This window comes from Coffea arabica, chromosome 8c, assembly GCF_036785885.1.
Source record: "Coffea arabica cultivar ET-39 chromosome 8c, Coffea Arabica ET-39 HiFi, whole genome shotgun sequence".
NCBI classification, from domain to species: domain Eukaryota; kingdom Viridiplantae; phylum Streptophyta; class Magnoliopsida; order Gentianales; family Rubiaceae; genus Coffea; species Coffea arabica.
In genome coordinates, this window is record NC_092325.1 from 2,370,559 (window position 1) to 2,396,787 (window position 26,229).

Sequence of the window (26,229 nt, forward strand, 5' to 3'; positions counted from 1 at the left end):
TGCAATCTCCTGAAAATTGCGGCGAGTAATCGAAAGAGGAAAGAACACTTACTCGAGTTTGCCATTGAAAGGTGAAATCTATCTAAAACCCTACGCATCTGAGCCGAGCTGAGCTGATTTGAGTTGAATCGGTGGCTGCAGGATTGGATATATTTATAGGCAATAGCTTGTGACTTTAGGAGGCGGCGAAACCCTAGCATCTTCTTCTGCACGCCGCCTAAACCTAAACCGTCCTTTTGATAGACTTAAAAAAAAATGATATATATTTCTTTTTGGACCGTTTGTTTTCATTTATACTTATACTTTATGTAATTTAAATGGAAAAAATGGCATATAATTTTTCTTGTATCGAATATTTGAATGGATTCCTTAGATAATTTGGGATAATTGTCTCTTTCGCTCGTTTGATAATCTAGTTCAGTATTTGTTTGATAATTCAATTCAACATTTAAGGTTAATAATCTAATTCAGCATTTAAACTTAATGCATTCAATTCAATTTAACATTTAACGTTAATGATTTCAAATTTTAACATGTTATAACCACTTAATGTAATATATATTCAAATTTATCAAATTTTATTATGTAACAATATTCAATTATCACCACTTAATGTGATATATATTCAAATTTATCAAATTTTATTCAATGGATTCAAATTTCAGTTTTCAACTTCAATTTTATTAAATGCATCCTTAGTTCCTTTATTGTGTAATTAAGTTATTTTTACCAAAGATTTGGAGGAGTTCCTTAAATAATTTGGAATGCATTTAGTTCCTTTCTAATGGGAGATTGTAGCCCTGTTTCTGTAGTTGGAATGCTAACCAAGACAAGATCATTCTTTTGTCAGTGAAACTACTATTTTTTTTTAAACGAAATGACTCTTTCTTTGAGAACGACTTTAGTATTACTAAGTTAAAACTCATTTGTTATTGAAATTATTTTGATAAATTACACTACCAGTTGAAACCCATTGGAGGGTTGGATTTCAAAATTGACAATTGAACTCACACAGGGAAATTTATGATAATTTTTGCTTTCCTCATTTTTTTTTTATATCTATCTAGAATAATAAAGGATTAGTCCACTTCATATTGCCATCCTGCTGCTGCTTGTGCTAGTAGAATGTGACTGCATGTAAAGTTTCATTTGTCAATTTCAAGAACTTATCCATAAGCATATGCTTATTTGTCCAATTTTCTAATACTGTCTATTGTCCTGAATGTGCAAAATTATAAGATCAGGAGGTTAAATTGGAAGACGACCAAAAGAAAGGGCACTTCTCCAACAATTTTGTGCTTTTCCCTTGTTGGACTTGCATCCTGCATGGCCCCCAAGAGCCACCACTATTTAGTCCCTGAAATTATTTGGTCCTATATAATATAGGACAATTTATCCTGGAAACCAGTCACTTAGCATCTGACCACCAAAAAGGGTACAAATAAAAATCTATGCAAGGATTCCCACTGCCTTTTGATCATCTAAAAACAAGATGAAATGCTAATAGAGCTTCATGAAAGATGCACCCATGGGTTCCATATTGTGTAACTGTAAAGAGACCCAGAGGCATCATAGGATCATAGTACAGCAGCCTAACATAGCACTACAGCAGCTAGACCTCCACCACCATGGGGGCAGTGGATGTCAGGCAAAGGAAATTACAAGTAAACGGATGAGCTTAAACAAGTTCCAAAGTCTATAAAAAGCATCCAGATGAAATGCTAGTTCTACTCTTAAGCATTTGCTGCAGGGTCCAAATGCATTGTCTCAATTTTCTAGATAAGGCAGATTTGAGTAGGCTATGTTTGCCAATCTGCTCAGGCTACATATTTATCATCAACATCAGCATCAATTTTCTCCAGGAGGGCAGACGAACAAAAAAGAAAAAGAAGCAGGGGGCAATAAAGAAGGAAATTAGCTATATCAAACTCAAAACTGATATCGCTATCAACCAACGTCCACCAAAGAGTTGTCGCCGGGAATTTTAGTTAAAAAGTATGGCAATGGTTGGTGGGGTTTTGCATGGCCGGATAAAGATTAACCCAAAAGAATGGGAGGAGAGGTTCATGGTAAAGCATGCGCAATGATGTCTGAGTAAAAGAGAGAGAAAATGCTAAATTTTCAACTACCCTCAGTTCAGTAAGCTCTTATCAAGAATTAACTATCTTCTTATTGTCTTCTAGTTCACTGAAATATGCTACTCACAGAACAGTCATCATGAACGCGCCAAATGGTCTCACCCAACAGGTTTGCAACTGAAAGTACAGTTAACTGCGGGAAATAATTCTTCTCAATTGCTGGAATTGTGTTTGTAACTATAACTTCTTGAAACAGGCCACTTGACAACCTCTCAACTGCAGGTGGGCTGTAGAGAAACAACATCAACCTGGTGATCTATAATTGGATGCATACATGAAAAAATAGGGAACTATAAACATGCGTTCTGCTACCACAAAGTTCACATGGAACTAAGGGTTTAAGAAATCTGACACAGACGGGAACCACATTAACCAAACAGAGTTCAACATGAATGTATATGCACATAAACTTCAAATAGTTGACATTTACATGACAAATTGGTGATCTGGCCATAGGCAATGAAGAACAGATATGCTGAGAACTCAGTCAAACGTATTCTCAAGCCCACAGGATTGTCCAATATTATAGGCAGGCTAATTGTATAATAGCTAAAGAAGATGAAGAAAGAAGCTCCAACTGATTAGAGAATGCTAAGAACTGAAGCAGGTTTTTTTCTTGAAAAAAAGAAAAGTGGTGGTCTGGAAGCCGGTGTTGACAATGTAATTAAGATCTCATTTGCCGAACAACGCAGCAAATTGGGCCAAACAACACCCCCCCCCGGGGCCAAAACAAAAAATACAAAAAGAAACAAGAAAGTTATGAAACAAAATGGTGGGAAAAAGTGCTGCAGTGTGTGATCCATTAGAATAAAAGTATGAACATACTAGGCCAGTACAAACTATTTGGATCCGATGTTGCTGGACAACAAAACATGTTTGTACGAGAATTAGCAAACAAGGATATAGAGTGAAAAAAAGGGACAGTAAGCTAATATCACCTGAAGACTGCATGAGTGCAGCATGCATACACTTCCCTTGCCCCTTCATCATGCAAAAGAGCTGCTCCTTTTGCAATGGTCCCTGAAACCAACCATCAGCTACTAGGTTAATTGTCAAGATCTACATGGCACGAAAAAAAACTACATGACCTACTAATTGGTACTATAGAATCAGAAAGATGCTTCAAATAGCAAAACAAGATTAAAAACCAGAAAAGATAACTTTATGTTAGAATAAATTAAAAAAAAAAAAATCCAAAACGTGAGAGAAAGTTGCTAATTAACGTAGACCTCCAATTTCATAACTGAATCTAAATGATATTAAAAACAGAGATTATGTAAATTTGCTTCTAACATCAAACGCAAAAGGCTGAATATAGATGATGTTATCTTTCAAAATGTAGTTTATAGGTGCTTTGTCAATGATGTGATGATTCCAGCAAGCATGAAGAACATGCCACAATTATTCTTCCACCTTTCTTTAGCATTGCACTTAATCACTGACAAGTTCTGCATCGTTACGAGTAATTAATGATATCCAACCTGCTGTATCAATCATATCATCCACCATAACAGCAACTTTCCCTTTAACATCACCAATCAAATTCATTACCTGGATATGCAAATGGAAAAATCAAGAACACAAAAATATATGACAGGAGAATCACAAAGTACAGGAAGAAAGTTCCATAAATTTATTCCTTCAGGAACATAATCTTAATTGCCAAGATTACTATTAAATTGTTTGAATTGGACCACACAAAGGAAGGTTAGACATTGCTTTGTTACATGGATTGAATGCTAGTTTTGTGATGCCTGGAAAGCAGCATTGGAATAGCCAAATATATAGAAAATAAGTCCTTGAATGATGTGAGTAACATCAGTTCATTCCTGCTTACTACTTTGTGTGTAGATAATATAGCTAGAGAAAACTTTTAGACCTTAAGTACTCTTTGTTCAGGTGCTAGAACATGCCAGGAAAGTTCGAGTGTGATGATTATGAAACTTTGGAAATAAAACTTTGAATTTGTTAAGAAGAGATTGCTTAACTATCATATCCAAGAGCAAAAATAAAATTTGAAACATGTAAGAAGAATATGTGATTAACATATTCAAAAACCGTTGCTTTTCTTTGTGCTGCAGATCCTGAAATCTCTTATCAGATGTTATGTATCAAGAAAAATAGGGTTTCAATTGTGCACCTAGCATATGTAGAATCCTAACCAATGGGAAGGTAAAGTACTCATAAGGTTAGACAACTGAAGCATAATGGTATAAGCTTCCCCTGCAGCTAAAAACCAGAATAATATTTAGCTGTCCAAGACATACAAGTGCAGTGCAGATTTCTGACCTGATCATCTATAGGTTCCCATTATGTATTAATGAAGTTTGGCAGAAATACATAGACCCCACAAGGTGTACCAGGAAAAAAGTAAACGACGGTAAAAATCCAACCAGAGATCCAGCTAGTGAACTACCTCAGCCACATTGTGGCCATGTCGCCTTTTATCAACAATTGCTAAAGGTGCATCAGATAACTTTTTAGCAAAAGCACGGGCTCTAGCAACTCCTCCAACATCAGGTGAGACCACAACTAAATCATTCGAAGAAACCTCCTTGCTAGCAAGGTAATCAAGAATGACAGGCTGTATACAGGAAAAAAACATTTGATCATCAGTTTATATAACACGTTTAGCAAATTATAGTCCAAAACTCCTACCTGACAGTACACATGGTCCACTGGTATATCAAAGTAACCCATTGATTGCCCTGAGTGAAGATCACAAGCAAGAACACGGTCTGCACCTGCTTCAGTGATAAGGTTTGCTACTAATTTGGCCGCAATAGACTCTCGACCTTGTGTCTGAAGATGAAGAAAACAATGATAAGATAACAACCAAACAAAGATCAAAATGCAAGCATGCTGGACTCCCAGACTTCCCAGAACAACTGGACCAAGTTTCCTTTTCTCATCGGCTACCCCCCCCCCTTCTGTCTCCCTCTTTCACCTACCTTTACCTTAGTTCCTTCAATTCATCCTTAAACTTTTAGCGCTACTAAGTTTTATAGGTGACCACAAAAATTTTTAACCTCTCATGTCAGAAGACACATACGCTTCAACTAGGCCAGTTATCCAAAAAATAAACTTAAATAGCTTGCCTTTCTATCTGCTCTAGCATATCCAAAGTATGGAATCACTGCCGTGATGTTTTTGGCTGAAGCTCTTCGACAAGCATCTATCATCACCAAAAGCTCCATAAGATTCTCATTGGCTGGAGGGCAGGTAGCTTGGACTAAGAACACATCACAGCCTCTAACACTCTCTTGCAACTGAACATAAATTTCACCATCAGCAAACCTCTTGATATTAACTTTTGCCAGGTTGAGGCCCATGTACCAAGCAATTTCCTAGGAAAAAAAAATGGCAGTGCATTAGTGGAGTAAGAAGTATAACAAATAAATGCAACAAAACTGTGGAAAAAAATGGTACTGCATCAGGGATTTTCTCACTGAAACTTAGATTCTAAATCAGGAAGAAAAGAACATAGCATACAATGGGAAGCAAGGTTGTAGAAATAAAAGATCAACAGCTGCTTCTCCACATTATCAAGTCAAATAAAAATAGTGGATAGAGCCAGACGAGCATATTATGCTTGAAAATGCCTCAGGAAGAGATTTCCAGTTTAATGAGACCTCTAACGTTGAGTTATCAACAAATTAACTAAAAACATGAACTTTCTGTTCAAACTGAACAAGTGAAGTTTACCTGAGAAAGAGCAGGATTAGCGGTCCCAGAAAATATTTTCAGCCTGGTTTCATTTCTATCAACCGCCTTCTGCAGGCGCTTTGATTGCAAGAATTTTGGGAGGACTTGATCATTTATGATTGGCACACAAGGCCTTCCATTCAATGGTTGAGTGATTTCACATTTCTAATACAAGACACCCAAACATTAATCCAATCAAATCATAGCATTCACTGCACACTGGCAAGGGAACTGTACATGGGATATTTCAAAAATCCACAAAATTCCTTATAAAAAGGGCCCACTTTGAAAATACATCAACGCTTTGCTGCCTTTTCATCCAACAGTAAAATACTCAAGTAAACAGTTTCACCCTAGATAAAGGTGGGAACTTTTCAATCTACAGTAACCACTAGAGTTCCCCAATTAAAAAAAAAAACATGAAAACACCACTTTCCTTAAACGGAAAAAAATCAATTAAAAATAATGAAAATAACTCCACACATCGTCCAATGCCAACATCATCTCCGAAACCTTAACATAAACAAAACTCTAAAAACACCAAAATAAAAAGCTGTGATTTTTATGGCACATAGAACAAGAACCAAAAAAAAAACCCACCGCAGAAACTTCCAAGAATGAAAATTCCAAAATTCAACTATCAAAATCCATATTTATGAAAAACCCACATAGAAAAAAACGAACTTTGTCCAAAACAAACATATACACAGAGTAAAAAATGCATAATCGACGTGGAAATAATTCGTAAAACAAAAGGGTGGTGAGAGTGTTTGTGAATCCTACGACGGCGTACGGAGCGTTTGCGGCTGAGAGAGGCTTGCCAGCGAGGCTTCTGCGGCCACAAAAGATAGAAGATGATGAGGAAGATGTAGATGATGGTGCAGTGGAGGTCGAAGACGACGTCGGAGATGGTAGAACCAAAGAAGCCATTAATATTAATATTAATGTGCAAGTGTGTTTTGTTGTGTTTCTGGTGCGTGAGTGCGTGCACCCTTTGTTCTTGTTTTTCTGACGAGTTTGGTTTTGGAGGTGGAGGAGGCGTTGTCCACTTTGTATGGATGGAGTGGCGGGGGCTGCTGTTTCCTCTGGCAGCTGTGGCCTTGGGAGGACTTGAGCGAGTAGGGTCACGTTTTCTGTGGGGAAATTGGTGGATGGCTGTGAAACGACAGCGTTCCGTTAGAGATCACATACGTATGTGCTTTGGTTTTGTGGGTCCAATGGGAAGTGAATTCGAGGGATCACCGACCGGAAATGATAGTAGTAGTAGTATATGACTTTCGAGTCCTTGAGAAGGTTAAATTCAAGGGCTTATTTCATCTTGGTCCTTCGAAGAAATTTAATAGTTCAATTTACCCATTGTTTTACAGAAATTCTAATTTGCTGCTTTAAAAACAAAATTTGGTTTTGATTTGTTCTCCAGTATGATTTACAAATTCCATTTACTGCTTAAAGTCTAAGCCACGATATGATGCCTAATATATTTTTTTAAAACGACAATAACTTCATATTAATTGGAATAATAATTTCATAATTTGGGTTACTACCCTAACATTGTTTCCTAATCTCTTAACATGAGTAAGAAAGATACATTGGAATCTACAATTCATAGCTATGATGCCTTCGATGATTGGCCTCTGTTCATTGTATATACTCTGTTCTATCTCTTTATTCATTTTATTCCTCTTTTTGTATGGTATTCTTATTCATCCCATTCTGTCAAGGACTTCCTTATTGTGGATCTGTGTTCCTTTTGTGATTTATTGTAAATACTAATTTTGGTTGTGTTTGGATTGTATTTTTCTAAATTTTTTGTAGAAAAATTATTGTAATAATTTGATATATGTGAGGTAAAATAGTGATTGGGAAATGTATTCACGAAAAACGTACCAATTTTTCTTTGAAAAATAGCTGTCCAAACAAGGCTCGCTTTCAAATATTCCAGAGTATATATTCATAGTGAGAATTGTGTCATTCGTCCCGTCTGTCCTTTCCTTTCTGCTACTTCTTTTAGGTTTTCCCACCACTTTCAAAAATCATCTCTATACTAGTTTAGTTTAGTTTATCGTATTGAATTGGAGCCATCTTCCAAACCATTTGAGCCTTTATATAGAAAAACAACATGTGTTCTATTACTTCTAATTGCTTCCCACAGCATTTACCCATAGAGTCTCCTTTTCCTGTCCTCTTAAACACTATTTCATTAACTGTTAATATTTGATGCAAGTATTTTCATACAAAGTATTTTTTTTTTGTATTTAGCATTCAATCCCTATAGAAACATCCAATTATCAGTATTGGGCATATCTTTACTCTATTGCCCTTTCCAAATTTGCTGCATCAATTCTGATTTTCTTCCTTACTCATCTCTTTCTTTTTAGCTTCTACATATTTGGATTTGACAGTATAAATTCCTTTTGAGTCATTTTGCCATACTCTTCTGTCCATTCCACCTTACAGACTTGGTGAAATTTTCAGTATGCTACTAACATCTTCTTCTATAAAGCACTCTTATCAGCCTACCTATATCCCAATTTACCTCCAATTATTTGCTCATTAACTTTAATGTACCCGCTGTTGTCCTTTTTGGATGTGATCTGACCTTACTATTAAGAACGTTCTTCAGTCATTTGTCACTCCATATTTGCATTGTCTTTCCATCCCCAATTTTCATCAACGTACCTTCCTCAATTAGCCATTACTGCTTTAAAGGCTTTTCCATTTCCATGATACACTAGCATTACATATAAAAGTGTGGAGAATGGAGTCTAATTACCTCTTTTAAGTTGAAAAACTATCAAGGGGCTTCTGGCACCCCGACAATTCCATACTAAAGCCATCATTGGAAACTTAGTTGCTAATTTTGGTTGGGCACCTCCACCATGGTTTCTTTGTTGGTTTCAGTCCATTGCCGTTTTGTTTTACTTTTCTTATAATCCTTACCCTCATCAATGTTTGAAGTCTCTCACTATCTTGTGTTTTGATTTTCCTCTTCCATATTCCTATATTATCTTTAGAATAGGTTTAGATAGCTCGTGGCGGTTTTCTCTCCTGCTTTGTCCTGCTAGCTCCTTTCTACTGCTTCTCTCTCCTTTCTACTGCTTCTCTCTATTAACTGCCTTGTTATTTGCTTATTCTTTCTCCATCCATCCTGATGTTATTAGCTCGTTATGCTTGTAAATCATGACTCATTGGCATGTCTATCGTTTTTCTGTCCGTAATATTTATTTGGGTATGATGGATCAACCAGTATTTCATTCTCATAGTTATCATTAGAGCTGTTAAATGAATCGAATTGTTCAGTAGTTTGGTTCATTTCGACACGTTCGTGTTCGTGAAAGACTCGTTCGAAACCTTAAACGACCTGAGTTCGAACGAATTTTTTTGTTTGATTAATAATCGCGCGAACACGAGTATGTTCGCAAGTTCGCAAGTTTTAACGAACATTCGCGAACATGGATATAATTATCATTTGACAAATTTTAGGGTTAATTTTATGGTTAGACTTTTATATTTGGGGGGTTTTATTTGTTATTTTTATGTTAATGTTAGTTACATAGTTAATGAATAATAGAATTTAGTCACTTAGTGCTTTAATTATTTTTTAGAATGATTAATGATTTGTATGGCATATTTAAGGCTTAAAATAATTTGGATTCGAGCAGGTTCGCGAACGGTTCGTTTATGTTAAATAAGCCGAACACGAACACGAACTCGAATATGAACTTTGCTTAATGAGCCGAACATGAACACAAGTTTGGAGTTCGAAAATTAACGAACGAACACGAACATTGTTCGAATCACTTAACGAACAGAGCTCAAACATGAGATATTCGATTTGATTCAACTCATTTACAACTCTAGTTATCATGACCACTTCTTACTTATTCATTTTTCTATTTTCTTTCATTCTTCTTTCTATCTCTTATTTGATTGGCTCTGTATCTACTATTTCTTTCACTTTCAACTCCCTTATCTAATTGTTGTTGTCCACCAATTCCCCCTATACTATTTCTTAGATCCCTTATACTTGTTTTCTATCGTCTTTTCCTTCTTTTCAGGTTCCTTCACTAGAAGCTGGCACAGAAATCCAAGTAATGAAGTTGAATAAACTATATAGATTCAAACTATTCTCAATCAGTGAAGATTTGGACCCATCATTTAAAACTTACAAGCTATACACGGAAATATATCCTAAACCATAAAAGGCCTAAGATAATCACTAGTTAGGAATCTTATCTAAGAAAACATAATCAAGAATAAATGGTAAGATTTAGGTTAAAGCGGCTGAGAACTATGCTTGAAGAAATTTGAAGAAATCTAAAAAAGTTTGAAAATATTTAAAAGGGTTTGAATTTGGAAATAGAGGGAGAAGCTCTCTCTGCCTAATTACCACTTACAAAAAATGTTATAGTCCTTTTAGTAATCTGACTTGTTACCTTTGCTTAAGAGTACAAGAATTGTGAACTTAAAGTACCGAATTTCCATTTCAATAAGATAGACAATTTATTTATACTTGAATTAAATGCTTAGTTAAAGGCAAGTCATGTCATAGTTAAGATCTTAAATTGCAATGAATACTTAATAGAAGGTCAAATTTAAACCGTATTTCTTGTTTGTGGGGAGAATTGGAACAAATTTTTTGCCAGAGGGCCAAATTGAAACTCACTCGCTTTATGATGTTAAATTGAAATTTTGGTAATTTGAAGACTTAGTATGAAATTAAACTCCAAGGTTTAGTTGGAAGCTTTGAGTCAAAAATCAACAAATAATTAATGACATGAGAGATTCTCTAGTCTAGAATTAAATCACAGCCGAAAGAGGAGAAAGAAGCCATTGAACTTTGACTACCATCCTGGATAAATTCGGTCAAATTTTAGCACCAATAGGAGAGCCTTCATGCAAGACAAAAAAAGCAGGGAATCGTTGATGTGGCCCAAAGGATCTGGAGGAATTCCTTTTTGGGTTTTTACATTATACTATTCTCCAGCCATTGCATGACAAAATCGCTTGTTCAGAATATAATTTTTCAGAATTTTTTTTTTACATTTTTCAAGAATATATTTTTAATTATTTTTTATTTTACATCTATTAAATTATAATAGTACGTTTTTTCTATAAAAACTCTTAAAAATAGCAATCCAAACTGACACAAATTCAAGAAAGTGCACATTACTGGATTGTGCCTATGTATGAAAAGTTTCGGGATTGGTAAACATAGCAAATCATCTTAAACCCTTGACCGATGCACTAATTGTATTGAATAACTTGCTGGATATCTCAAAACAATATATCACTAGAATCCAAATATGTGAAAGGTGAGGCCAGACTATAGGCCACATAGGGCTGCAAACGAGTCGCCGCTCGCGAGCGACGAAAGTCGAAATCGAATTCGAATTCGAGCTCAAAATATTAAGTTCCTTAGCTCGCGAGTCGAGCTCGAGTTTTAAATTGCCGGCTCGTCGAGCTCAAACTCGAATTCAAGGTTGATAAAATTTAGTCGATACTCGACTCGATTACCCCAAATCTCGACTCGACTCGGTTCGTTTGCACCCCTAAGGCCATAACATCTCAAACCCTTTTACCATTTAACCTATGGTAAAAGTCCCTATAGGTCATTGCTTTAAAAGTCCTACCAGACGTGGAATAACATCTAAGTAGTAGACAGTAACGGTAGTTAAGGCACGTCTCAATAGTTAAAGTACGTCTGATAACTATTTCTCTAATTAAGAAATAATTCTAGGTAAACTCATAAAATCTAATTTCTTAATTGTATTAGAAATTAGAAAAATCATGTTTTAACCAATAAACACATAGAAGGTGAGAAACATGTGTTGGTATTTTATTTTCTTTTTTAGAAATTGCATTTCTCTGAACTGTATATACTGCAAATGTTAAATCTATTCTTTTTGTTTTCCTCATTCATTGATGTGAATCACATTAGCAGTCACCAAACAAAGTCCTTTCTGTCACATTAGTGTCTACTAAAAATTCCACACTAAAGACAAGAAGGCGGTGGGCGGTGATGTATATGAGACAAGAAGGCGAAGAAAAGAAGAAGAAGAAGAAGAAGACTAAGAGGAAGAAGAAGTTAAAGAAGGTAGAAAAATTTTGGTTTCCTTTCCACGAAATTACTCGAGTCGTGGAATCAAAGCAAAATATGCCCCACCCCAGCTTGCATGCATTGAACATTTGAACCAATGATAGAAGGCAACAAAACGTGGACGACGCTGCAAGAATTCATGTCGACATTAGGGTGCAATAATGCCGTCGCGCGTTGATTTAATTCTCAGTGTTGTCCACATGGTTGTGGGCTTAGAATTTGGAAGAAATTGAAAGATAGAATGACTAATTTCTTTCACATGGTTGAAATGGACTCAAATTACCGAAGAAGCTTCGATCTAATAGCTAAAATTAAGATTTTAAAAATTAGAGAGTTTAGGTTCAAATTTTCATTCTCCCACCTTGTATTTTTTATCACAGCCCTCTCCAGCCAATCAAAAAAGAAAAAAGGAATTCAAGTTTTCCCAAAGTTCAGTTAAAAGGAATTCAAGGCGTTGAGTAATTTGCTTGCATCACAATTGCAATTTTCAATTAATTTTTTTATCCTTCAAACAATTTTTTTTATCTTATATACAAAAAATCAAGAAAAGTATTACAGTAATTATTTCAAATAATATTTTGTACTTTACACTTCTTCTTTATCAATTCAAATCTTTGAAAAATCTGAAACATTTCTCCTTTAGGCCTTGTTTGGAAATAATTCTCCTTGTTTGAAAAAATCCAAATAAAATTCTTTCTCGTTGATCACCCTCAGAGTACAAGGGATGCAGGCAGCTACACAGTGCCTCAGAACGGAACTTGGAATAGTAAGCAATGCAACTTTACAGGGTTATGCCATTTTACATAAGAAACAGTGTGAATTTGAAGACAAGATTGCTTGTGTGCCAAAAACTAGTGTGAATTTGAATGTTGGACGGTTCATGATGGCCCAAGCTTATAGTCTTTGACTCGGAAAATTGGGGTGGTTCTTGATGCCTCAACCTTGTAGCATTGACTTGCTATGTACCATTGTTGGCCGCTTCAGCGACTTTCATGGTTACTTTAGCCTGATTCTTGAGGTTGCTCTGATGTTTCAATTTTCTGAGAAAACAATGGGGCACAAAGTCAGTGAGGGTGCAGAGCTTTTCAAAGAACTAAAAGTCTTATCTTCATCTAGTGCAAATTCACAAGTGCTCTCGAAGGAAGCTGGAATCAGAAGGTTTCAACCACCTACCATCCCTGGAAATTTGAACAAACAGAGCATAACATACAAAGGCCATAACAGAAACACATAAACAAGGGGATAGAAACAACAGCCGGCAAAAAAAATAAAAAATACTAGTATAATTTAATCTACATGCATGACAAGAACATGTTAGGGTTGAGAGACTCCTTTAGTTCAAACTTAAAGTACGAGCGTATTGGATCTCCCCTAACTGACTACCCCATTGTAGTGATTATATTATACCAAAATGCCAACTCATATTCATTCTAGAACAAATTTCATTCTGTTAGTTCTGTACAAGGAACCCTTACTCTATAAAGTAGCAATAAATTGGAGCAATTTTAGGGAGCAATTCTCAAGAAATTGCCATCACGTAAATCGACAAAATGAGTAATGCAACAAAGGGGTTCCATGAAGTGAAAGATATTGCATGTGCATATTAACTCCAGATAACTGTTCCATTCAACTCAAATGGGAATGACTGCAATCTGCAAACTTAATTCATATCTTTGTCAGGTGAATAACTGCTAAACTTCTGAATCAACACTGATGTTTAGACAGGGGGTCAACACATAACATTCTCAATTTATTACTCAAAGATATCTCCGATTAGAGCATCTTTTCAATCTCTATGCACGAATCATACATGACTGAAACCATATAATTGTATGAAATGAAACGTATAGCATATGCCAATATTTGCAAAGCATAATTAGAAGTCAAAAGGAAGTGAAAGAACATAAATATCCACATACAATCAACAAGATGTAGAAGAGGAATTTCCGATTTTATAGTGGTTATTGCTGTCAGCTCAGCAATATAAATGAGATATGCCAACAGATGCATGCCAAACATGGAGAGACAGACAAATATGTGTGCGCACGCGCATAGACATGCACAGACACATGCACAGACACATACACATACACAGAGGGAGAGTGAGACTAGGTTCAAGTACCTCTTGTTCCGGTTGAACCTTGGAAAAAGATTTAAGCTGGCAGCTTTCAATATTTGAAAGTAACTGGATAACAGTTTTCAGATGTGGAACACTGCAAAATGTGACTTCCAAATGAGGCAAGACATTCGTAAAGAAGAAAAAGCTACAAAATGCAAACAAATTCTAGCAGTAAAAAAGTTCTGTCACTGGTTTTTTATGTCCTTGACCACTGACATCGAAAAGCTTGAAATATTCATGTTCTAGAGTAATCTATGTCAGGTTGTCGTCAATATGTCCCATAGTAAACAAACTGAATACCATAGAAAAGGCATTTAGGGAGGTACAATTCTAGGAGCAATGACCTCTTAGAATAGGGGTTCCTTTGAAACTGCAGAAGATGTAGATATCCCCAAGATTCCCCTTAAACTACAGAAGGGTTTTCCATTTGAATTCCTGAATTGAGGGACCCCAATTAACACAATTTTGGAATGGCCGGCCACCTTAATACTCAACAAATTTGCAGGGAAGATCACACCAAGCACTCATTGCACATTACACTTCATATTACTGGATAGCACAACTTAGGACAAGTTTAAAAAACTACCAAGCATCGCAAATAAAGCTGCATGGCAAGGTATTTCATCCTTAATGGAGCAATGCAACTCAAAACAAGGAGCTCTACAGATATGTGGCTCATCTCAGCAGAAAGAACAGGAGAAAAATCTTAACGACTATAAGGTAAGAATAAATATATAAAAACATACTAAGGTACGAAATACACAGTCTACTGGGATCCCTCATTCAAAAAAATAACATGTTATTTACATGTAATAATCTTTACCTATGCATTTTTAATCAGACACAAGCAGTGGTCTTATTGTTTTATGTGTGTCTAGGCACTTATTAGCTAACTTAATAGATAATTAAAATCCCATATATTAAATTCCATTCATCCTGTGCCTCAAACCACAGAACACAAGAAACTTCCATTTTCAATACCTGATATTTGTCTCACTTCCAAGGCCATATGCCTCAGGAAATGTTAATTCTTACTAACACCTCGAGTCTTTTGTGGGTTGGCACAAAAAATGTATTTGTCTCACATCCAAGGCAACAGTAAGTGGACTTGGATTTCTATTTGAACCAATCTTTGAACTTAGAGATGCTTTTGGAGAATATAAATAACTGACATAATAGCAACATCTCAACTCAGAGTAAGCTACAAAACTAATCTAGAATAAATAGCCGCAACTGAGGCTAAAAACAGCTAATAAAAAGTACAGTGCAAAGACAAGACACAGGATAAGCACAATGTTGTGCAAAAAATAAAGGATCTCTTAGAAAATAGAGGCAGGAACCCAACCTCTGTAAAGAATTATCCACATGTGCATCCAATGATGAAATTATATGAGGCATCTGTTCCAATACCTGCAAGAAGTAGACAACAATAGCTCAGTATACCAGCTTTTCCAGAGTCTTCTTACTGAGAATCCACAATTGCAGGAGGCATGCATACCAACTCTGTGTTTTTTATAGTAGGTGTCTTCGCCAAAAGGCTTCTTGGAAGCTTCAGTAACTCAGCCTGCATATACACCATTTATATCTCCCTCCACTTAGAGTTTCAAGGCATACCAAAGGTTGGTACTTGAATTCAATACACTAGTCTTGTAATTATCCTTAAGAAAGACAACTGAAATTTATGCAGAGAAATATGTCCTCTTGTATGATGTCATGAGATAGTATTCAGAAACGTAAATAAATGATGTGTACTCTAAACTGAGAAGTGTGACCAATATATAAGTTTGTAGTACCAACACAACAACTGCAGATTAATATTTTCATCAGGCTAAACCTACTACTTCCACCTGTAAATATATGAGATCTATATCATGCAACACTCCTTTACCACAAGGAAATCCCAGTGACCTGACGAGGAAGAGAGAGTGTGTACATGTTTGTATTAACACGTACTAAAATCAATGTTTGACACTCGAAATGAAAGAGCAAAAAATTCCCATCTTTTTATGCATAGAACACTCCTCATATAAATGTGAACAGCATCGGATAAACGTCTATAACCTTACACTACATAAACTTTTGCACTAATATTGCTAAAGTTGCCATTTTTAATAACATTTAACTTCTATGTAAGGAAAAGTGAGAGAACTCGAATTTAAAGTACAAACGCCTTGGACAATCCTAACTAAGACCATCATCTTACTAATATTTGAGCATCTTTTAAAAATTACCCTAACAATCTATTGAATAAAACAGTAATTCAAATACTCTTGACATATAACAATTCTAAAAGCCTAAAAAAAATCCCAAATTGAATAAAGGAAGATAACCTAATCATCCTAATCCACAATCCGTTTATATTTGCAAAGACACTGTATAATTCCACAAAAAAAGTGCAATAAGTTCAGAGACGCACAATAACAGATTATGCAAAACCTTCCGGAATGTTACATATATGCTATGTAATCATTCAAAAAAATAAACGTTGCAGACAGACCTGAAAAAGAAAAGAGTGGGGGAGAAAGAGAGAGAGAGAGGTGCCTGAGCAGGGGAAGACTGAAGCATGAGGTGGAGGAGATTGGATGTGGATTGAATGGCCTGGGAAATTTGATCAGCCGCTATGGATTTTGCTGACCCTTCTCTGCTGCAGCTACTGCTGCTGCCATTGCTAGTCCCAGAAGAAGCTGCAGTAGATGTTGATGTGGCCATCTTCTTCTTGGACTTTGATGATGATATTGAGGTTGATATGGGGATTCTCCTGTACTCTGCTTCTTCAACCCTGTTGGCAATCTGGTATGTAAAATTGTGTAAAGACGAAGAAACCAGTAGTATTTAAACGAATTGTTTGATTTGTAGATTTTTTTTTTTTTTTTGAGGAAGAGATTGGTAGAGTTCAATATCTGGAAACAAGAAGGGAGGGGGGGGGGGGGGGGGGGGGAATCCATACTGTCGAATACCAAAAGAAAAAAAATTTGAAAAAGAGAACTACCATGAAGATTTTCTATGTTTGATTTGTAGTTTCTTCACAAAATCCACCATCCATGCAAGAATGGAAAAGCATAACCAAATATATTCTCGTTTTGGTTCGTTAAAAGCTACAGTAAGGGCCAAAACTGTCAAGTTAAATCTTAATTCTCTCTGTGTGTGTGTGTGTGTGTGTTTTTATTTTTTTCAATTTGTTGGCTAAATTGGGGTTTTGGTGTTAAATATTAAAACTCCCTATGCTTCAACTAAATTAAAAATTGAACAGAAAGCATCTGATCCAGCGATTGTAAGTGAAATATCAACATTTAATATTTAACAAACATTTAACAAACCACAGAAAGGTTTTGGTATTTTACCCCAAGAAAAATGAACAGTTGCACTCGGGCATTATGATTTGGACGACACTTTGTGCCATTCTCAAAATTGCAGATTTTGTGGCTGGAAAAGTTAAAGGTATTCTTCTTGGAGTCCAGACAATGGAAATATCGAGATAGCAGAATGGTCATATGTCATGAAATATAAGCCTTATAAGTAGCTCTTAATCAACATAAGTAGCATTCTTGAATTGATTCAGAATTCAAGAACTGCGATATATCATGAAGTTGAAGCCTTGTGAGCAGTTGTGAGCAGTAGCTCTTTATCAGTATAGCATTCTCGAAACTCTGATGCTAATTCATTACAATGCTGAATATCAAGCACATCTGATTCAATGCAGCAACACTGCATCCTCTTGAATTGATTTAATTATCAGTGTGTGCACACCTCAAAGCATAAAATGCTCAGGGTCTTACAACATCAAGCTCATCTGATTCAACGCAGCAAAATTGAATCCTGTTGAATTGATTTATTTAATTATTAGAGTGCCTCCAAAGCATAAAATGCTCAGAATTTTCTGATTTGCCAGAGCCACATCACATCCTGAAGCCCTTCAACAAGAAAAGATCTGCAAATGCCTGTGCTACTTAATGACAAACTTTTATATGCCCAAGGTCAGAGTCAAGCAAAGCAGAGATAAAAGCTTGCCTAAACACACAGAAGAAGGGGGAAGCGGGGTTCAGTATCGCTAGCATAACAAGGCTGTAAACGAAAAACAATGCTGATGCCTGGATACAGCAAGAGAAAACCCTCGTTAGGGGATGCCTTTGTGTCAATATTGAGTGCATACGAGGAGCCCAGCAGCCATCAAGTGAATTTAGCTGTTAAGCTGACAGGATGAACCCAATATTTCTAGAGGAGGATGATCAAGATGTGAGTGGCATACACACCCATGAAAGCAATCAGGAGTGCAAAACGCATATTCTATCAGAGCTACTGGCCAAGTAGATGCAACTAACAGGAAATGTTATACAATGGTATTATATATTTCGTGAATGTTTCGGGGGATGATCCAAACACCAAAATCAATTTCCTGTCAGCCTGTACACAAACCTAACAGAGACTTGTGAGTATGGACATAAATATCCAAAAGAGATATGTGCAGGCTTGAAGAAAGAAATTTCTGATGTTTACGGAAAGTTGCCTGGGGCATAAAGACACACAGAACGTGAATTTGGAGTTTTTTTTGGTTTTTTTTGTGTGTGTGTGGAGGGGGGGGGGGGGGGGGGGGGGGGGGGGGGAATGTGCAGTTGTTCCCATTAGAAAAGACAAAGTATTTACAGCTATTATCAGCACAGCATCCACATAAGCGAGAAATATGCTGGAAAATCTAAGATGATGAACCACTCGGTAGTTAATAGTTACAAAACAAGATGGTCTTGTTTCGTACTTCAAAAGTACACCACAAGGGCAAAGGTCGAAACAGTTTGTATCAAGAGAGAGCAAATTAAGAGATTGAGTTTACGAAAAACAAGAGAAATCATAGAAGAAAGCAAAATCAACCCTTGATGAAATCTTTTGCTATCTAAGGAATTCATCAGTTTATATTCATAAACAAACAGAAACCTGAAAATACATGCGCATCAAATCGAGTCCATTTCATAATTTGGAACAAAAAAAAATTACTTCTCATTGGGTGCATAATAGCATTGCTTTCTGGCACTCACTCTGGCACTAAATTTCTTGGTTTCTCTTTTGACTTCCACAACTGCATAATTCCTTTTCCCCTTAAAACAATTTAGATTGGTACGCATAATCTAGAGATGAGTTTGACATAAATCTGAATATAGATAATCTAAAACCATAAGGCACTGGAAATATATACTCCTGCCCATTATCTAGAGAAAATAGTTTACATGCCAGTTACAGTAGCCTCCACCTAATACTTGTGTTAATGATAGCTCATCACACAAGACATCGACATAGAACTAATTTCAAAATACTCCAATTAAGTTATCAAATTTACATTCCATTTTACAAGAAACAGAGAAAGTATCAAAATAGGGACAATAAACAAGTTAAATCTACACTAGATAGAACTGCTAAAGTATGTTTAGGAAGGCTTTACTCATGGCATGGTATGATTATCAATAAACAATAACTGTCTTCTTTGTGTTGTATAGGTAATCGTCCCTTCATAAGTCATCTATGTCAAGTTCAGATAGGTCACAATCTCCATAACACCAACTACTTCAACCACCCTACCAGGATACCAAGTGACACCCTCCACCAAAGCAGTGACTTTGTGAATGAATAGGTAAAGAAGTTGACAAAGCATGCATAACTCCACTCTATCACATTGCTCGATGAAAATTCGATCATAATGAAGGCGCACAAAAAGCAAATAACTAAACAAATGCAGAGTTCTTCAAATATTGAAATAGGCAAAAGAAATTCATCAAGAAACTTTGAGCGACCAAGAATTATCAAGCATACTACTTTATACCAGTGCAGAGATATTAGAGGCCAATTTGCATCAAGCTTCAACAGCTTCAGACTTAATATACATCGAAAGCTAAAAAAACCCAAAAAGAACACAAGTCAACAACTTGCATCAACTCGAACCTCAAGAAGAGGAGGCAGCTTTAATAGCTCTCTCCAATTCACTCTCCACATCACTCAACCTATTACCATTCTTCTTAACCTCTTTCTTTGAATTCTCTTCCCCGCCATGCTTCTTGCTTCTCCACTGCTCAAAACCACTTGATTCTTCAACCACAGGAATCGTTTTCTTCCTGTTAGTCTCACCCAGAGCACCACTACTACCACCATTCCTCCCGAAGGGCCCCAATCTCATTTCTTCCAACTTGTGCTTCATTTCTCTATTCTCCCTCTGCAGCATATCCAATTCCCTCTTCATCCAAAGGCACATTCCTTTCAACAATTCCGAATCACCACCAATATTTCCCTCACTTCTCTTCTGTTTCCCTCCTTCCACTTCTTTAACCTGATCAACCCTCTCAATCCCAATCTTATTGACAGCCATATAAGGCAATTGATTACTCAAATCATCAGGAAAATTCACACCCCACCTGAGAGTCATCAAAACCCTTTTAGCCAATGGCATTTCTGTCCTTGCCATCATTGAAATTCCCTTAAAGATTGAATCTTTACCATTATTTTCCAGAGAAAAATCCTTCAAATTTACTGGCCTCTCCAACGGAACAAACCCAAATGAACTAGCTTCCCCATTAATCTTCCCACTTGGGCTACCAGGTGTGCTGGAGAAGGTGGATTTTCTCAAACTGAAAGAGCCCAGTCGAGGTTTGAATAGAATAGAAAAGGTAGGATTAGAAGTGGGATTGTTAGGGGAGAAAGAGAAGTTAGCAGAGATAATAAGGGGGGATTCTTTTGGGGAGCCATATTGGCCTATGCCTGATTTAAGAGTAAGAGTAAGAGGTGGTGGTGGGGTGGTGGTTGAAGTGTTGGCAGCCGTCGAGGCAGTGGTGGCGGTGGTGCTGCTGGTGGTGGAGTAGGAGAGTTTGAGAGTGGGGCCAGATGGAAAGTGGGTGGAAAGTGAAAGGGAAAGGTCAGAAGGGTGATGAGTGGTTGTAGAGAATCCAGAGAGAAAAGGAAGATTGAAAATGGTTACAGGGATTTTAGCCCTGAAAAGAAGTGAGTGGATTTGGTTGCTCTGCTGTGGTTGTTGCGGCTGTTGCTGGTGCTGAGTATCTTGGAGCTTAAGAGAAAACTTCATCTCTGATCAGTTTGCTTAGTCTACTGCCACATGCAGGTTGCCTTTTGTCTGAGTGTTCTTGGGGGTATTGGGCGCCTCACGGTGGAATGGGTGGAGCTAGCAAGCCACCAAAAAAAAAGGAAGAAGATAAAGAAAACTTTCTTGGATCCAAACAGATTTGAGGTCCACATCCATACGAGGACTTCTTCAATGACAACAGAGATTCGGAGAGCGGATCAAAGATGAATACTGCAGCATGCCTATGGGCTTTTCTTGAATTTCATGTTTTGGGCTCGATGGACTACTAGTTCATTAAAAGAGAGGCTTTAATTTCTGTTCTATTAGTATGCGAAATATGTGGAATAAAAAAATGTTCTTATAATAAAATGTAAATTTTTTTTTTTTGAAAAACTCCAATTCAAACGAGGTCTTGGATCTTCTTAAATTTACATTTAAGCGCATGTATAATGCTGTTGATGGCTACTTCATGCATATTGTTTTAAAAAATTTATGTATAATTAAGTCTGGAAGAAATGAAAGTTGATGAAGCAAATTGGTAGTCATCAAGTCATTTTTGTGCAACGGATTTTCTTTTCCACTTTTTATTATATTACTATTTTTTCATAAATATATTTTTTGTTTTCTTAAAATTTGATAACTATTAATTGAGTGATACACAAAATTTAACGACCTCAAATAAATCAAAATGCATAAAAAATAAGACACAAAAATCTCCTTCCCGTGTGCTTTAAATTTGATTTTATAAAGCTCAATGCACACACTTTTCATTTTTTTAATGCATTCATGCACATTTATTCATCCCCTTCTACAGCTTTATTTATTTATTTATTTTGAAAATTTAAAAAAATTAGGGTTCCACTTACTTACGTGTCTTAAAAGGTGCACGGCAGTCAAACCTCACCATGCATGCATGCATGCACATAAATGAATAGTGGAAATTCAAAGCGAAATCTTTGATTAGTTTTGTGTTTTCTAATGACATGTTAATGCAATGCATCTAAGTTTGCATCTCATGATATTATTGAAGTCTTTTTAACACATGCATTGAAATATTCATCCTCCTATAAGGTTCAATAATAAATTGATAGAATTTCTTTCAATTTATGTGTTTGAAGTAATAAATTTATGAATCCATATTAACGTGGGTACATGTATTTTTGGTCTTGTATTACGTATAAATAGGGTTCATCTTTAATTTCACTTGTAACCTTGAAAACTCTGAATAAACTAGTGAATAAAAGTATAAATTTCTCTCTATTTTTTTTTTTCTATTTTTAATATTGTTCTATTTGTTTATAATTCAATATACAATTACTACACATCACTGCCAATCAAATATAGATTAGCATTAATTTCACGACATTGAGTTGTTTATTAGAGGTTTTTTGCAACAATGTCTAAAAAAATTTTGCATTTGGATTGCAAATTTTCAAAGAAATTGTTACGTTTTCTGTGAACACATTTTTCAATCACTTTTTTTACTTCATATATATCAAATCATTACAATAATTTTTTTTTTACAAAAAGTCCAGAAAAATACGCTCCAAACAAAGCCTTATTCAGCACACGTACGCATATTCAAAACAAGGACAAATGTACAAATTGCGTTGATTTCTCATTACAAGAACTTTGCTTTTCTACAATGGAGAGGCCCTCCAATATTGAACATCCTTTTTAGACAAATTCAACTTTCGGCTGTCCAACATTTTTACTCCGTACCGAAATTTTCAACATGTCAAACTTCAGTTTAACCTAATCTGTCAAAGTGAAACCAGCCACAGGTATCCAGTTGAAGCAAAGCACGTGCACTGTTTGAGAGGATATCCCAGCGACAGAAAGAATCAACTAACTTAAATTAGTAATATACCAATGGATCCCATGCCTGCCAAAATTGGCATGCCAGCGATTGCCATTATTTACTTAATCAGTATTCCATCCGTCCCACTTTGATAGTCCTAATTTTTTTTTTACATAATTTAAAAAAAATAGTTAATTATATTGAAACAATCAATTTAGATAGCTATTTTTTTAAAATGTTCTCACATTAATTAGAGTACAACTTTATGGGAACTTGAATTGATGGTAAAAAAGAATCAACTCTCATTAAATGGGGTAGGTTTATAGTAACAACAACTTACATTGAATAAGGGTATTTTAAGAAAATTAAAATACAACTACATTTTTCAATTGGAAAGTGGACTACAATTTGGGACAGACGAAAAAAGAAAACAAAACTATTAAAGTGGGACGGAGGGAGTAGTATTTTATTGTTATTCTATTCAAATGAAGCCATAGCAGATCGTAGCAAATACATTGGAAGCATCAATACAAATTGGCTCAGTCGGTGAAAGGATGGACCACTTTTTCATGAATATGTCGAATTTTGTTTTTGATGCGAAGATTATATTGATAAATGATTGATAAAATCCTTACAGTAGATTATAATAAATGCATAGAAAACATCGACATAAATTAGCTCAATTGATAAAAGAATGAATCACTTTTTCATGAAAAGATCGAATTTCGTTGTTAATGTGAAGATCGTATTGATAAATGATTGATAAAATCCTGAAAACAAACTATGATTCAAAACATGTTCTGGTTCATTCAAATATTTTGTTAAAAAAAAAAAAAAAGAACACAAAACTATGAACCCTTGAGATATTTGCCAGATGGACTTTGTCCCTATCCATTCTTGGCTTCTGTTCTTTAGTACTAGTGACTGGACTTATTAGATGTGGCTAGCAGGGGACAAATTAATTAAATAATAGCAGTAGTCAACATCCATCATATCATAGTCCAAAATGTCACTTGTGGGACATTGTTGATTGCTAATACAATACAATATATCAGCAGCCAGACATGTTCAGCTGATATAAATTCAGGAGGGAGGCAGTCGCTTTGATATTCAAAACTCAGGTCGTGGCTTACAAATGCCTCGTGCGCTACCTGCTTTGCCTTTTGTTGTGTTGTGTGACTTGTTTTTCTCTCATTCAAATTATTGTACACGAATATTTTCTGATTTTTGATTGTACAAATAAAAGAGTGATCAAAATTTGGTAGATCCGATTTTAAAAAATTCAATAATCTTGAGCTACACAATATTTGATAAGATAACGTGACACAATCTGGATTATTGAATTTTTAAAAATCGAGTCTACCCAAACATGAATAAGAAAGAATTACTGCACGAACACTCATAAAAAAAAGTGAAATTGACAAATTTGAGTTGAGTCTACGGTTTAGACGTGATTTTTATGGCTAATTGCGACCTTTATAATCACGAAAGTATGTGCTATGATGATTATGAGACTCTTTTCTTTTTTTTCCCTTTATGGTGAAAGTATAATTGTTAATTTTTATTTTAGATTTCGACTTTTTTCTTCTCTTTTTATTCTTTTAGTTCTTTAATGGAAAAGACAATATGATTGCATATATGAGATGTGTGTTAAATAATTCATCATAGTTGGTATTTTTTTTTATCTTAGTGCTTGTTTATTAATCCATCGTGATTGATACTTTTCTTTATTTTAATATTTGTTTAAGACCTACTACTTACAATTCCTTCAATTTATTAATTATCATCCAATCCAATCCTCCCTTCCATATAGTTCAAGTTATTTACAGTTCATGTAAATTGGAACCCTAATGATCCAATCAAACACTGCATAAATTATCGAAAATGTTGCCCCTCATTAGGTTGACATTACCTCATAAACTTCCAAGTGACGCAAAAAGGTCAATTTTTAGTTCAGGGACCAACCACTTAGAATTCTTTACATATTTACCCTGTGACTTGATGTAATTCTCTTCACAAGCATCACGTTGCATTATATAAGATTTCATTAGCGGACTTTTCTTGAAAAGCATGGTATCTTAATAGTTGACTAAATAGGTTCATGATCAACTTAAACTTGTCATGACTAGTCCAAATTAGTTTCTCAATTAGTCAAATCAAATTTGGATGAATACTATCATCCTTTAGCTTTATAAAACCGAGTCCTACATGGTTTGCTAGGTGCAAAATCTAAACCTCAATTGTTTATTCAACCGTGGGTTAATAGATGTGCAAACCTTTCCTAAATGACTGAAATCCTACACAAACTCAATGTGTAGAAGTGCTTTCGAGCTTGGGCTTAAGTAATAATTAAGTCAATGCATATACAATTTCGAAGCTAGTTAATCAAGAATGAAACCATACTTAAAATTGTAAAAGGTATGCATTTCATTCTTTTAGAAACTTTTTTGGTTTGTATTTGAGTTTTTGGTAATATTTTTTAGCAAATATACTAGCGATACGATATATGTGAGAGAAAAAATAATTAAAAATATGTCAAGAAAATATTTTTAATTTTTTATTGAAAAACTCGCAATCTAAATATTTATATGCTTTTTTGTCACCACTCTTTTGATAATATGTTTTTTCAAGGGTTAATGCCATTTTGCACCCTTCAACTATATTCGAAACTTCACTTTGGTGCTTAAACTTTAAAGAGAAATGTTTTAGTTTCTAAAGTATAAAATCTATCCTCTTTTAATCCCTAAAATTAAAATTTATTTCACATTAGTTCCTAAAATATAAAATTTTGTCTCACATAAGAATAAAATTCTTCTCCTTTTTGTTGAAGATTTTACATAAAGCGAGACAAATTCTATATTTCAAGGATCATTAAACTGTCTCACTCTAAAGGTTAGACGCTAAAGTCAGATTTGGATATAATTGAAGGGTACAAAGTGGAATTAACCCTTTTACAACTCGGTCACATTCTTAAATTGTCATTAATATTTGTTTTCCGACAATGGGCTAATAGAATTTACATGTATGACTAGATAAAGGGTGTTTTGACATGTCTTTTGAATATTTGTTACTACAGGTAGAGTTCGAATTTTCGGTTTGACAAAAAAAAGTTTTTGGTGGCCAAAAAAGGTTTTGGTGGCCACAAAATTGTCACTAGTATTACCCTAGCTAATACTACTACAAGCAAGGCAAGAAAAGACCAAAAGTTGGACGACCACGCGCATGACGCCACGAGTGGGGGTGATCTTCTCTTCTGCAGCCAAACATTAAAAAAAAAAAAAAAAAAAAAAGCAGGCATGTCCAAGTCCAACT

The 26,229-nt window shown here is 35.4% G+C and overlaps 2 protein-coding genes across 5 annotated transcripts; both read right to left on the reverse strand.

The window, feature by feature from the left end:
• Positions 1–1,471: 1,471 nt before the first annotated feature.
• On the reverse strand, positions 1,472–6,916 carry LOC113704182 (ribose-phosphate pyrophosphokinase 1). The gene is made up of 8 exons (XM_027225904.2): positions 6,627–6,916; positions 5,844–6,008; positions 5,237–5,485; positions 4,797–4,940; positions 4,555–4,722; positions 3,620–3,689; positions 3,077–3,158; positions 1,472–2,365 (listed from the first exon to the last, which is right to left on the reverse strand). Exons 1-8 carry the CDS (start codon positions 6,771–6,773, stop codon positions 2,185–2,187), a joined length of 1,206 nt encoding a protein of 401 aa, XP_027081705.2. The 5' UTR covers positions 6,774–6,916; the 3' UTR covers positions 1,472–2,184.
• Positions 6,917–12,685: 5,769 nt separating this feature from the next.
• LOC113702793 (tobamovirus multiplication protein 2B-like) lies at positions 12,686–17,210 on the reverse strand. Of its 4 annotated transcripts, none has more exons than XM_027223937.2 (6): positions 17,052–17,210; positions 16,604–16,852; positions 15,561–15,626; positions 15,408–15,472; positions 14,066–14,156; positions 12,686–12,983 (listed from the first exon to the last, which is right to left on the reverse strand). In XM_027223937.2, the coding sequence occupies exons 1-6, from the start codon at positions 17,052–17,054 to the stop codon at positions 12,945–12,947; spliced, it is 513 nt and encodes a 170-aa protein (XP_027079738.1). In that variant the 5' UTR covers positions 17,055–17,210; the 3' UTR covers positions 12,686–12,944. The 4 variants fall into 4 exon arrangements, with proteins under 4 accessions (XP_027079738.1, XP_027079735.1, XP_071919824.1 ...); XM_027223934.2 differs by having other exon boundaries at positions 16,604–16,841; positions 17,052–17,208; XM_072063723.1 differs by lacking the exon at positions 15,561–15,626 and having other exon boundaries at positions 16,604–16,841; positions 17,052–17,208.
• Between the last annotated feature and the right edge of the window lie 9,019 nt (positions 17,211–26,229).